A 13,862-nucleotide genomic window follows, 5' to 3' on the forward strand; every position below is an offset into this window, starting at 1 on the left:
CATTTACTTATTCCTAATTTCTCCTTTGTTTTCTAATAAAATATGGTGATTTTATCAACTGCATATACTGTATTTTGCTGTATAAGTGCAAAGGCTGTGCCTTAACATTCCTGCGTGTGTTTTGCAAAAAATTATATCCTGACTTTGTTTTTTTTTATTTATAGGTGTTCTATTCTAAAATAATTGAATAGTTATTGCATCATTTAATTATAGGTGTCAGATTAGCCCTTGGGGCTAATATCCATATCAGTGAGGCTGACAATTACTACTCTAACTTTCCCAAAATCATTCAGAAGGAAGTACATATTTTACAGTAATATGGATGATATAGAGAGTGAATAAATGTATTTTATGCCTTAGTTATTATAAAACAATCTGGTCTGTTTACTTCTTTAGAACTGTACTGCTTCATATCCACGGAACATCTGAGTTGCAAAATCTAGGTTTTTGTGTGTTTTCTGTGCACTGCTAAGCTGAGGGTGCTGAGGATCTTGCAGACATGGCCTATTAATGGATTTCTAATTGATTAGGTGAAAGTCAGCCATGCCCTTCCTGTAACTCCTTGTATGGGTGATAAGGTCATGGCACATACCTACAAAAGACTTCTACCCTGAGGCTACTTCCCTTGGAGCTTTCAAAACAGACATGACCAAAAATCTAATTATTTAGATACTAATCAACTGCAGGATGATTCTGAAGGCCTCTGAAGAAGATATTTTTGAGAAGACAGTTACTGTTTGAGCTTCAGTTTTCTCCACCTCAAAGACAGAGAGCTCTGTCAGTTCTGCTCTAGTGTATCTACTAGGTGCATATCCACTTAGCAAGATGATGCCTAAAGACTTGTGTTATTATCTAACTAATCTAAAAATTTTAAAGTAAATCTCACAAAAAGCTAATTTTAGTTTGTCAAAGGAGATAAATCTCTACCCAAATATAGATGCTACTCAAGTTTGAGAGGCATTTGAGACCATGTCTGGATCCAGGTTTAAATTTCAAGGCTAATCTCAAATTTTAAAATAGCTTCCAATCCCAAAAGTTTATAGCTCACTGTTTTCTGCCAGTAAAGTCAAAATAAGTTTGTCTGGGGCTCTATTCTATCGAAAACATTAAAGTGAAAAAAACTTTAGTTAAAATATGCAGTTGGTAATATAACTGTTTGCCAGCTCAGCAATCACTCCTAAAAGTCCTGGCAGAGACAGGGTGTGATGTGAGAGTGCTCAGGCAGGGAGAAGTGTCACTGGGGTTCCAGTAGGGCTGTGAGAGTGATGTGAGCACAACCCCTCCTCTCTGCTCTTGAACTTGGAACAGAACGTGGTACAGTCTGTAAATATTGGTATCACACTGGAGCTGTGCAGGGATGGAAAGGGTTGTGCACTTACTTCAGATTTCTGATAAACCCCTGTGTGTTTTAAGCCGTAGTCAAAACCATGATACTCCTGCCAACATAAATATTTTCCAAAGTAGTAATTTTCAATGTAAATGTTGAAGTTAAGCCATGTTTTTTGTAGATCTTTCTCTTCTTTTAACTCTGCCAGTGATAATTTCAAAGGACAAGGATTAATATAACCTAAATGAATGTAGGTTCTAATACTGTGTCCTGCTGATGCAATGGCAGGTCATTAAGCACGCTAGATTTTCAGACCATATCAATTTCCAAAGTTATAAGAAAAAGATCTGTAATTTCTGAAACAGAAATACTTGCTAAAATAATCTTTAGTAATTCTAATAGTTTTCAGAAACCAACTTTTGGAAGAAAAAGTTAGGAGCCCAGTTATTTCACTTTTTAGGGAATTTTGGGACAAAATGCTGTGCAAGTTGCTGGGCAGATAACATGATTTTTCAAACAGTCGTGACTCCAGAGTTGTTTTTTTATTATTAACCTCAAGTTTTTTAACAGCTTTTGTGCACTGAAAAGACTCACTGAATGAAGTAGAAACTATCTTGCAGCCTGAATATAAATTCTTATTGTTTTTTAACTTAAAAAAGATTTCAGTATCTGAATGAACTCTTGCATGTGTTTTGAAACTTCTTTTTCACAAACTTAAGCATTCAACAGATACCATCAGTTAAACTCATGTTTTCCTGCTTAGTGAAACAGAAGTGAACATTTCAGTGCTGTATGTAGTAACTGAACTTCTTTCTCAGGCTTTTTTTTTTTAGTGAGATGTCTTGGGTGCATCTAATGCAAAGATATTTTTTGTTCTTGATGCAGATATCTGGGTGTCTCTTTTTGAAGTGCTCTGCTTGTACCTCTTGCTCTTCTCCTAATCAGACATTCAAAACCTGGATAGGTCTTCCTTCCTACTTAAACCACTATCCCTGGATCTTGTTTCACTTATTTATTAAAAAACAAACAAAATTTGGAGCTGAGACCACAAGCTCCCTGCAGTAATAATCTCTTTTAGTTTGAGATGGAAAAGGAAGTACAATTTAGGGAGGAGCATCAGAGCTTTAGGAACCAGATATGTTGTTATGAGGTTTAATTTATTCTTCACAAAATAGACTTCAATTTAAATAATTTCTCTTTAGTTTATGGTAAGAAGTGCTGTGAAGCCAACTGATTATCAAATAGCAGGTCAGATAATTGTGATGCCTTTTTGGAGCACAAACAGCCTGTAAATTATCAGAACATGCAGTTTTGGCAGAAGCTGTACATCAGCCATCCATTATAGGCTGCAGACTGTTTGTCAGGCTTTGAAGTGCAATTTATTCCAGCAGAAGGAAGCAAATCTCTCAGCCACACTTATTTTAGAAGTGTGTTATAGAGATGTGCCAGGAAAGGAAATACCATCCTACAGTGTGAGGGACTTTTGTACAGCAAAAACTTATCACTGTAGTTTCTTCCTTTGCTTCTTTTTGAAAGTGCAGATGCTTTTTTTTTTTTCTTTTTTATTTTTTTTTCTTTTTTATTCTACTGGAAATCATAACCTAGAGGGCCGGACTTTTATAGGGACAAGCATGTATTTCCCAGTAACCTCTTTTCAAACTCATTTTGACTGTTGATTTCATAACTGCTACTGTAGAAACAGTTTATTAAGGGAGTCACAGTTGACTAGAAGCCAGTCTGGAATACCTGACCCTTTCTGTTGTGTCCTCTAACACAGAGGATGAAATGGATAACTGGTGCTATGACCAGTACTTTACTTTTTCACATTCTTTTCTTCACAGGGCATGAAGCAGCAGGAGGGGCTGCTACTTTGCCCTTTTCCCAGCACCCAGAACATCATCAATATGTGGGGTTCTTTGTTGCTTCTGGTAGTGTTGCTGTGATCTGCTCCATATTAACCTCATTGTAATGATTGCTGATCTTGGAGAAGAAAATTGTGTGGGCTTTTTCACATCTTTTTGTATGTTTGTTGATCACGCAGGACAGCACGGCTGAAAGCCACTACGTGCTTTTTGTTCTCTTACAGTTTAGTTCTCAAAGAGTAAACATATGCAGAAATCCCAGCTGGGACTGGGATCAGGCACTCTAAAACTATAAAAATTTAAAATATTAATTTTCCTTATTTGCCATTGGTATCACCTTTTATTGCTTGTTACCCATCAGATTTTATTTTGGTGGATGATGCAACCGAGTTCTACTTCCTCTACTCAATGCACAGTTCAAGTATCAAGTCTACCTGGTTTAGGAAATCAAATTATAGATTTGGGAACTTCTGTGGCTCTGTAAGCAACAAGGTTCATCGCATGTTTTAACTGTTTTTATTATTCTACATTTTAGGTAATGGGACTCTTGACTAACCATGGTGGTGTGCCTCACCAGCCCCAAACCGATTATGCCCTGTCTCCTTTAACCGGGGGCCTGGAGCCCACCACCACTGTCTCAGCCAGCTGCAGCCAGCGGCTGGATCACATGAAGAGCTTAGACAGCCTGCCTACATCCCAGTCCTACTGCCCGCCCACCTACAGCACCACGGGTTACAGCATGGACCCCGTCACGGGATACCAGTACGGACAGTACGGACAAAGTGAGTGTGGGGACACTGCGACACCGCGCCCGGTTACCAACGGGCTGCACTTTGTGTCTGGGACCAAGAAAATTGGGAGCAGAGATCCTAAAGGCTGACGGCTGCTTCTCTCCAGAGCCGTGCAGAGTGCACTGGTGAGATAGCTGATTGTTCGAGCGAGATTTCTGCTGCATAATTATTTTCTTAAGTGATGTCAACAACATCTTGATGTTATTAATTGTTGAGACATGAAACCTGATTGCCATTAGGTAAAACATAAGGGTTGTCCAAAATGAAATAACCGCTGGCATTCCACTATTAGAAACACATGTTCTTAATGAGGTCAGCTCAAGAATCATTACAGTATATAGTCCCAGATACATAGAGTTTTGTCAAACTTGTCCTAGGAATAAAAATATTAGTCCCTTTCCTTTGATATATCAGTATTAAATATGACAATGTCAACCTGTAGTTGGCATGGCCCCATGCTGTGAGGTTGTCACTGCATGACTTAAAAAGCTTCTTTTGCTTTTTTTGCAGGTGCCTTTCATTATCTGAAGCCAGATATTGCATAAATGAACTGTCCACTTCAAGTTAAAACTGGTCTTGTTTTCCGGTCTCACTCCAAGGCTTGGATAAGAGGGATCTTCTCAACACTCTGCAGCCTAAACTGGGGCAGTCCCATTGAGAGAAGCAGGCTTGTTATGTTCTCTCCAGTCATAGCTTTTAGTAGACTTTTGAAGGTTGGACAAAGCTATACAGAAGACAAAGGCCAAAAGCAATAATGAATAAATGTGACATGCTTCATTATGAGTGGGTATACAGAACAGAGCATATTGAACATCACTGCCTGGCAAACATTCCATTTTTTTGTTGCTGTTGAAATTAATGGACATTGATTGGGACAAATAGAACATTTTGAAACTAAACTTGGAGCGGCTGAGCTCTGCATACTCTGACTCATCTGACATCCAGTGCTGACTTTAGTCTAACTTTAAAACTGCTCAGTTTCTGAAGCAAGGTCAGGAGGACCTCTTTCATTTTACACACTGGAAATTGTCATCAAGAAGAAACATCACAGTCCATAAGGAAGCTAGGATAAATGCAAAAGACTTCCAGAGCAACTTATTGGTTACCTTACCATGTTTCTGTAATCACATTGTCAATAAATGCCACTCATGAGTTTTGCTTTACTGAGAGATGAGATCTTGTGTAACATGAAAAACAGATTTCACCTTTTTGTATGTGGAGTTTTCCCAGTCCGTTGTACCTTTTTGGTCAAACGTGGGAGGAAAAAAAACCCACCAGCAACGCGACTGATTTTTCACAACTGCCTAGCAATGTGCAATACTGTGTACCTCACACAAACTTTGGGATCATCCAAAGTCATAGAGATAGAATCAGAACTATATTTTTGCAGGTACTTTTATTTTTGCAGTGCATAATTCCTGATGATAAAATACAGAGATGTTGCAGTCTGCTGGATTACTGAAATCCAGCTTGCTAATCATGATTTAAAGGTCATCTTCAGGAAACAATACGAAGAAATGATTACGTTTACATTTTTTTTAGTGATATACAGGACATAGACAGAGATGGGCCTGTATTTGACACATTTGTTTAAATTATACAGCGATATCCAATATAGAAAGTATAATTATAGGAACCAAGGTTTACAACAAGTTTGCATTGTGACATTTTAGAATGTCAATAAATTTGTGTTTTGTGATGTTGAGAGGAAGAGGACGATGGAAAGTGGGATTATTTATTTCTCTCTATTCTTGTAAAAGGAGGGAGGCAGAACACAAATACATTCCTTTTAGTGTTAAGGACTATGAAGTAGTGAGTTAGACTAGGTTCAGTACAGAGGTTAGTTCACACATTGGTCTTAAGGGTGATGGAAAAATGAAATATTATCTTTGTGTTGCAGCCTCTACAACAACACATGTTGTAAAAAAAAAAAAAAACAAAAAAATAAAATAAAAAAAGAATACAAAAAGCAAATGTCTTTCATGTAAAAAGTTCAGTAAATATTTACTATTTATAATGAATAAACATTATGAAGACTTGCAAAGCACTGATGATTTTGTCCTAAAATGTAGTATTGTGCTAAATACATTGATACATTTTAATCTGAATATCATGAAGAAATAAACTATGTTATCTTCAATGCAAACTGTATTCATTATGTGTGTTGTGCACACATCCCAGGCTGCAGGAGCATTGGGCAGCCTCTGTGCCCAGGTGCTGCTAATGTGCCACGTGGAACTGTGTGTGTGTGTTAATGAACTATGCATTTTTCAAGTGCTGTCGGTACTATAGTACATATTCCTTATAAGAGGCCTTTTCTGTCCATTTTAAAAACAATAAAATAGGCCTAAACCAAGCACAAATAGGGCAAATCAATGGCTTCATACAATGCAGGAACTTTGTAATCAATTACGGGCAGTATCTGTCCTGAATTATATTTTTTTTCTTAGAAACCTCAAGATTTTTTTACTAGGCTTACACACAAGCTGATGGAAACATGGGGAAGACCCTCCAAAATGAGTGGAGTGAGTCTTAGTGGCACATCAGTGTGCAAATAAATTGTACTTCACCCTAGGCTTGGTGGACATTTAATTTCTTCACCATTTTGTAGGGGATGTAACCTCCTTGAATTTATTTCGTCTTTTATTTCTGTGTGCGCTTTATTTTTATTTTTTATTGTTATTTTGTTCTTTTGATTCTAGCCCTCTTCCACTGGAAAAGGAAGGAATGTAGAAGATATTAAAAATATGCTGAAAAATGGGAAAAGGGGATTTCTTTTTTTTCCTTCCAGTTTAGGTTTCTCTGATATACTTTTTAATTTCTGAGACTATCAAAATTTAAAAGACTCTTATCTATACCTATTCCCTGCTTTAAACTTCTAATTTTTCTGGTTTTTTTTCAATGTTTCTTCCCCTCCCTGGGGACTTGGCCTTTGGCATTTGTCTCCTGTCCTGGGCTTGCTACAAAGGCTAAGTAAACCTCTGTTTCACCACTTGCAATCCCTTTGCTGTAAAATGCAGAATAGAAGCCTGTTTGCACAGTTTGGAACTGGGTGATGTCTGTGAGTGTGAGAGCTCCTTGCCAGGAGAGGTTTACCCTTGGTACAGGAGAATTACCAAGTGCCACCTTCACTGCCTGTCCTTTTCTGTTCCAACAGCTGTGGGGCTGGGACAGAGCTGTGATTTCTCCCCATCCTATCAATGCTACTGAGGTGTTTTACTGACCTCAAGTTAAAGAACAGGAATTTTGGCTACTCCATCCTCTTTTCAACTTGCCTCTCCCAAGCACTTTCTTGTGTGAGATCCTAATGCAGAGCTGGAGAGCCTGGAAACAAGTCAGATAAGGAGAAAAGGCAGATGTGGGAGGATTGGAACTAAATGATCTTTAAGGTACCTTCCAACCCAAACCATTCTGATGCTATGAAAATCATCTGGGTCTCTCACAGTAAGCCATGCAAGCAGGGAACCAGGATGAGGTCTTGCCAGGGGAAGTGAGGAGCCTGGGGCAGAGGGGACTAAGCAGTTTCCAGATTTATGATGCGCTGTAGGAATCTTTGACAGAGCTATAGGGATCGCTTGGGGTACAGCTGATCCCTTCTTGTTATCACTGTCTAGGCTGAAGAGGTTCTTGGGAACAACATGTGTTGTCTGGAACACAAATCCTGAACACTTGGAAAGTCAAAGGGTAATGAGCCTGCCATGGATATTGCATTTGACAGAAATGCCATGCAATAGCTTGGAGGAATGTGCTCACAGCAATGGAGTCCAAAACCCAATCACTGCTGAGTAGAGAAAGGGCAGATCTCAGGGTCCCTCCTGTCTTTTTCTTTTTTGTGTGTGTGTGAGTGAGCATATTTTACAAGATGAAAATAAATAACAACAGCTGCTTATTCAGCTGTCTGCCATCTCATTGGAATAGGAAACTCTTGAGAGACAGGTTTTGATGCAAAAGTATTTGTTTATTGTGGCACAACCATGATTTTTACTCTATTATTTTCTTTTAAATCTTCCTTTATCTACAAATAACCTCTACTCCTATCACAATACCCAATATATGCATTTTGCCATATATTTACCTTGGTATGTGCTACTATTCCTTTATTTGAGCATTAATGAATGAGCTACGAAAAGAATAATTTTTAATGACACCTATTATCCTTTTGTTTTCCCTGGATATTTCAGTGTTTCCCATTTAAACAAAACCTAGAAATAAACATTTTTTTCCCATAGTCACATGGGATTTTCTAGTCAATATTGCCTAAAAGTCTCTCATCTCTACAAGTGACAAATGATGTTGATGTGTATCTTTCTGAACCACTCTGAAAGGCACAAAATGCCTATCTAAATCTACAAACCTTCATTAAAAACAGATGATTGTTAAACAGGGTCTATATCTTCAGAAATCCATTTCTGCATATATGTGATATTAAATTTTTAATCCCTAGGTTAAGGTCTGTGCAAATTCAAGCTTTAGAAAGTCTGGCCACAGGTCTGTAACCTAGATCTCCAAATGTAAAGAGAAAATACAGTTACTTAATTTTGGAATTCCAAACCCCATCTGAAATTATCACCTGCTACTAATAATTTTTGTAGCAAGTATGTATTTGTATTTTCTCAGAATTATGGCAGACTATAGTATGCAAATTATTTGTTATGTCTAAATCCTGTGATATATTCTCATACATACATAAGAGAACTGCTGTTTACTTCTGATGTGTAAAGCACATTTTACTGTGCTGGTAACCATGAACTTTCTCAACATTTTCTATCCATCAAGTCTTCTGCCCTAAAGTCTGTGAAGTGGATTACTAAAAGGTATCTTTGCATAAAATAACAAAAAATTAATTTAAGGCAATATCAACGAGACAATCAAACCTTGAACAGCTTGAATTAATGAACTTCTTTGTATTGTTCTCTTCAATGTTCTGCTACTCACTTAACTGCAAGAAAACCTGCATCCTGATTAGAAGATCCCATTTTTCATTTCTTCTGGCTTTTCCAATGACATCTAGATATTGCCTAGGGCAACTGGAGAGTCATAGGATAATTTAAAGAATCACATAGGTTGATTTGAATCTCTCCAAGATATTTGTCTATTGTAAAATAATAAAACCTGTAGTCTGCTCCTGTGGTCATTGTAGGTAACAGGCCATTTGATCTGTCAGATTTTCACTGCCTATTCTCTCCCAGCACTTCTGGCAGCTCATCACAGGCTGAGAAGCTCTCATCAGTCACAGGGAGCAAAGTGCTGTAGCTAGATGGTTAGTCAGATTCAAAAACTTACAAACTATTTCTCATATAAGCAGGCTTCAAAATCAGTATGTGTACATGATGCTGGTGCTTGGTTCTCTATCGCTGTTATGGTTCCCACAAGCAACACTTTGCAGTGTTCACACATATTTTAAATCTTTGTTTAATTCATTTACATTGCCTGAATAACCCACAGCGTCTGTGGACACCTTGGGCACTGCAGCATTTTTATATGCACTATTTATTATTCAGCTACTCAGGCAATGTCATGAAAAATCATAATAAAACTAGGAAGACACATCACATTTGACCTTTGCTGAATAATTTAATAAAGCCAGCTCGATACACAAATATGAAGGAGCAGTTACTGGTAAGAGCGGAACTATTGCTTCCTTGTCTGAGAATTGGAAACAGTTCAGAAGCTTTATTAACCTTTTGGTGTCTTCATCTTCAGCGAAGTTTGTCCCTTAGGCCATGACCAAATGTTAAGCTACTTGTTTCTTCCTGCACTCTCCTCCTTTCAGTGCTCACACAGGTATCTTTGCATATGCTGTACACAATTGTGATTTCAATTCTTCTCACATCTCTGTACAATTATCCACTTTTTTTCTCACATTCTCGGTTTCATTTACACAAGTATTTTTCTCCCCATATATATGCACTTATTCATAATGATCTCAAGTGTACATACCTGTAAAAATTTAGCTTTTTAAGAGTGGTTGTTACTTTTTTAAGGGTGTTAAGTCCTCTGCACACTTAGCCCATAACATTTTATAGTTCAGAAATTCAGAGATGGAAAAAATTTCTTTGGAGCTATGTTTGTGTGAGTGTCCCCATGGTCAGTACCAGAATAATTAACAAAGAGTACAAATCTCCCAAGGTTTTGAACTGCTCTTTTGGCCATGTTTAACCTGGGGAAGGGTCTATTGGGGCTGGGGATGGTGTGGCTTGCAGAGACCATCCAATCTTTCTCCATCATCTCCATCTAAAATCTCCGGGTGGTGGAAGACGTTCCCTTCCCTTTGTTTCATGGCTGCTCCCCATTGCCTCCCTTTCCCCTGTGGCTCTCCAATAAACTTGAGTCCTGCCACTCTGCAGGTTCCCGCCAGCCACACCTTTTTTCCAGCATCTGGATCAGCTCAATAGAATTTCTCTCTTGCCTGCTCTTCCCAAGGACTCCGACCTTCCCCCTGCCTTGGGCAGGGCAGTGCCAGCAGCACCTGCACCAACCACAGACATCCCCAAATGGCACATCACTGTTTTGCCTAGCTCTGAAAGCTGAGGGAAACTTTGAAAAGTCAGGGTTGCCTGATTTCAGAAAGGGGATAATGAATGTGTGTTTAAAGGTAAGATGGAGTTCAGTTTTTCCTTTAGAGTCCAGCACAGAGTAGTTGTGGTGGACATGGGTGGGCATGGGGGGCACAGGGGCCACTGTGGAATACATGGGAAGCAGCCAAAACATGGCCCTCACCAGCTGTGATGACACAGCCCTGAGCAGAGCACAGAGCCACTGTCGGGAGCAGCTCCTGACCTGCTGGGACTGGGGAAGCTCAGGGGTGTGATGTGGGAGGGGGACAGTGCTCGACCAGGAGCTGTCAGTGGTGGGAGGGGGCTCTGTGGTGTGTGAGCCATCTGGTCTCTCTGGTGCCAGGGTGTCCAGATGCCATGTGCTGTGGAAACAGCATGGCTTTTCCTGTGGGTGGAGAGACAGCAGGAACCATGCTGGGAATCCTCAGAAACCTGAAGGGTGGTTTCTGCTCAGGGTAAAGCCCAAATACGATTTTCCACATGGGTGCTGCTGTCCCAGGAAAGGCACACAGTGGATGGGGAGGGGAGATGGTGCTGTGGCCCCTCAGTATTACTAAAAGCACATTTTTCTCAGCAAGAGGTGGCTGAGTGGAGCAGCCAGGGCAGAGGCATTCCCACCCACAGCAGACATGGGTGCCTTTGAGCAGAGCTCAGTCTGTCCTTTGGGAATGGCTGGGAGAAGTGTGTGCTGGTTCTGGTGCTCCATGCACCCCAGCTCACGGTGCACAGAGCACTGCATAAAATAAAATCCCACTCCCTTTGCAGGAACTACTGAGACATGGTGGAGCTATGCCAGTGCTGCAGTGGGTCCAGGTGATCCACGTGTGAGCAGAACTAGGTGTGGTAGGGACCATACTGGCTTCTTGGTAACTGCACTTGCCAGACCAGACCTCTCCTGTGAACCTTTGCCTTAGGCTGGCTTTGGTTTCAGAGCATTTTGTTGGATCCAGTCTCGATTCAGAGATTGAGATGTGAGACTGAGATGTGCCAGTGCTGACACCTTACATCTGAGGTCTCTGCCAGTCCCACAGGTGATCTCCCAGGCCAGATCCTGACCCCGGGGGGGGGGGTGGCTTGCCTTGGTGAGAACCAACCACAGCAAAACCATCTGTGAGCCTCTGGAAAAGTAGTCCGTTTGGGTAAAATTACCCTGTAGACTTTGGTAAATTATTTCTGGGGTTTAGACATGCATCAAGTTTGGGGCAGAAATCTCTGCCTGCCTTCTTCTGTAATCCTTATTCATAAAGGGATACATAAATGCCATACATTTAAAAGACCTGTGAGTAAGGAGTTTCTCCACACCCCAAAAGGGTGTTCTGCTATTGTGTCCAAAAAAATCTAAAGGAAAACATAATCTGTACTAATGCAAATGGTATCACAAGCTCTCTTGACAAAAAGAGACTTGGAGTAGTTAGTTTTTTTTTAATCTCTAAAGCTTAAATAAACCTTCCTAAAATGAATACACAAAGTAGATAAAGAGTTGGATCTTATATCCATGTCACTTACACCCAGTCACTTTCCCTTGATTTTTAGTGGAAATTTTAGGTATGTGAAGACCCAGAGACAACAAAGATGAGTGAACAAGGCAATTTTTATCCATGAAACTACAGTTCTGTTGCTTCTATTCTGATCCTGCTCAAGTTCATCAGGAAAGATTAACTTTGGCAGCTTGTTCAGTGACTAAATCTTGATATTTTTGTGGCTTAATTCATAACATAACTGTAAGCTATTGCCCTGTGTTTATATTTCCCATCCATTTCTCACATTTCCAAAGCATACTGATATGTGATCCTGGCAATTTAGCTACCATAATTGGCATTTTTCTAGGGCCAAAAGGAAACAAATTCCTTATCCTCCATACTTCTTTAATTTCTGAAAAACAACAAGTAACATAGTTAATCCTCTTTTTTGATCTTTCCCCCCCCTTTGAGTTTTTCTTATGGTCTTTTCCTTTTAATCTTTTACTTTCTTTTTAATCTTCACTCATTGTCCCCCCGCATTTGAAGAGTTTCATGTACTTACATCTCTAAAAAGAACTGGACCACTTTATGGAAATAGCTCTTTAGGATCTTGTTCAAAGCATCATTATGTACTTTTAGGTTTTTAGGGGAGGTTGAAAAAAGGAGAGAAAAAACAACTTTAAAGCAGTGTTTGTGTAGCCTAACAGAATACTGATCTGTTCAACTAAATGCAGAAACAGTGGACGGAAATACCCTAAATTACAATAAACTCAGATTGCATTAGATGAGCAGGAGGAAAAATAAGCATCTGCCTTTAATTGGGTGGGGTCATATCATCTAACTCCTGATGCAGGTGTGTTTGGGCAAGAGCATTTCAGGAGGGGCAAAGCAGGACAGCACAGGTGAGTTCAATGGTCTATCAGCGAGCAGCTCCTTCAAAGCAGGAGGGAATGAGCTTCCAGCTGTGTCTGGAAGGCATAACACGTCCCAAGGCTGAGCAGGAGGCAGTTGAGGTCCCTCCATTTACCCAGAAAGGATTCCTAGAGGCTTCTTTCAGTTTAGAGGCAGAAGACTTCATCTGCTGTGGTATGTGTGTTCCTTGGCTTATAGTTTTCTTGTACGTGTGTGTGCAAAGCCTTTAAACGTTTTTTTTTTTGCAGCTGACATTTGTTAAGACTAGAAGTCTTCCTTTGTGTGTCATCCTTTCTCAGGTGGAGATTGCTCTGTGAGCAGTCATGTGGAAACTGGTGAAATGTAGTATCTGTTGTGCTAAGGGTGGTGCATTCTGGTTCCTGAGTAGCCTCTGCTCTGGGGAGAGATGGGCATGTTACAGCATGCTTGGAAAGGAAGGTGTAGCACTGAGTTCAGTGGGCCAGGATTCTGGGTTTGTGAGCTACCTGAGGGATGAAGCTCATATATTGACAAGCATGGCCCAGGGTTAACACGGTAATTTAGCTTCCAGGGTTAGGCTGATGTACTTTCTTTCCCTGCCATTCAGACAGTCAGATCCCCAAGTCTTGGTGTGCCTTTTGTTGCCTTTTGTTAAAAAACTGCTTAGACACGTGAAGCTGTCAGCTCACTGCATAGCATAATATGCAGTGTTAAACCCTCTTATTTCTAAGAAATAATGAGTGTACACTTCAAGAGTTGAGGTGCTGCAGCTGTGCTTTAAGAGGCATGGTGAAGTGTGGGCACAGCTCTCCTTGTTCATAGTGTACCCAAAACTGTCACTGGGAATTCACTGGAGTGATTTTTGTCACTTGTTTCTCAGTTGTGGTGTCCTAGCCCTCGACGCCCCCGCCTCCCCCATTTTGTTTTGTCTTGCCAATATTGAAAAGGCCCAGAAACTTAGCTAACAGAGGTCA

General features: G+C 40.0%; 1 protein-coding gene across 5 annotated transcripts in view; it reads left to right on the forward strand.

Annotated features, from left to right (window-relative positions):
* Positions 1-6,120, forward strand: part of PAX3 (paired box 3) — a 76,082-nt gene extending 69,962 nt beyond the window's left edge. For 4 of the 5 annotated variants that reach the window (XM_051781445.1, XM_051781446.1, XM_051781442.1 and 1 more), the window contains exons 8-9: positions 3,725-3,971; positions 4,491-6,120. In XM_051781445.1, coding sequence (XP_051637405.1) covers positions 3,725-3,971; positions 4,491-4,525 — 282 coding nt within the window. In that variant the 3' untranslated portion in view covers positions 4,526-6,120. Of the gene's footprint in view, positions 1-3,724; positions 4,079-4,490 lie in introns of those variants that run through there. The other variant, XM_051781441.1, reaches the window with a different exon arrangement.
* The last annotated feature ends 7,742 nt before the right edge of the window (positions 6,121-13,862 follow it).

The sequence above is a fragment of the Manacus candei genome, unplaced genomic scaffold, assembly GCF_025592945.1.
Source record: "Manacus candei isolate 608988 ecotype Guabito, Panama unplaced genomic scaffold, ASM2559294v1 h1tg000015l, whole genome shotgun sequence".
Classification (NCBI taxonomy): domain Eukaryota; kingdom Metazoa; phylum Chordata; class Aves; order Passeriformes; family Pipridae; genus Manacus; species Manacus candei.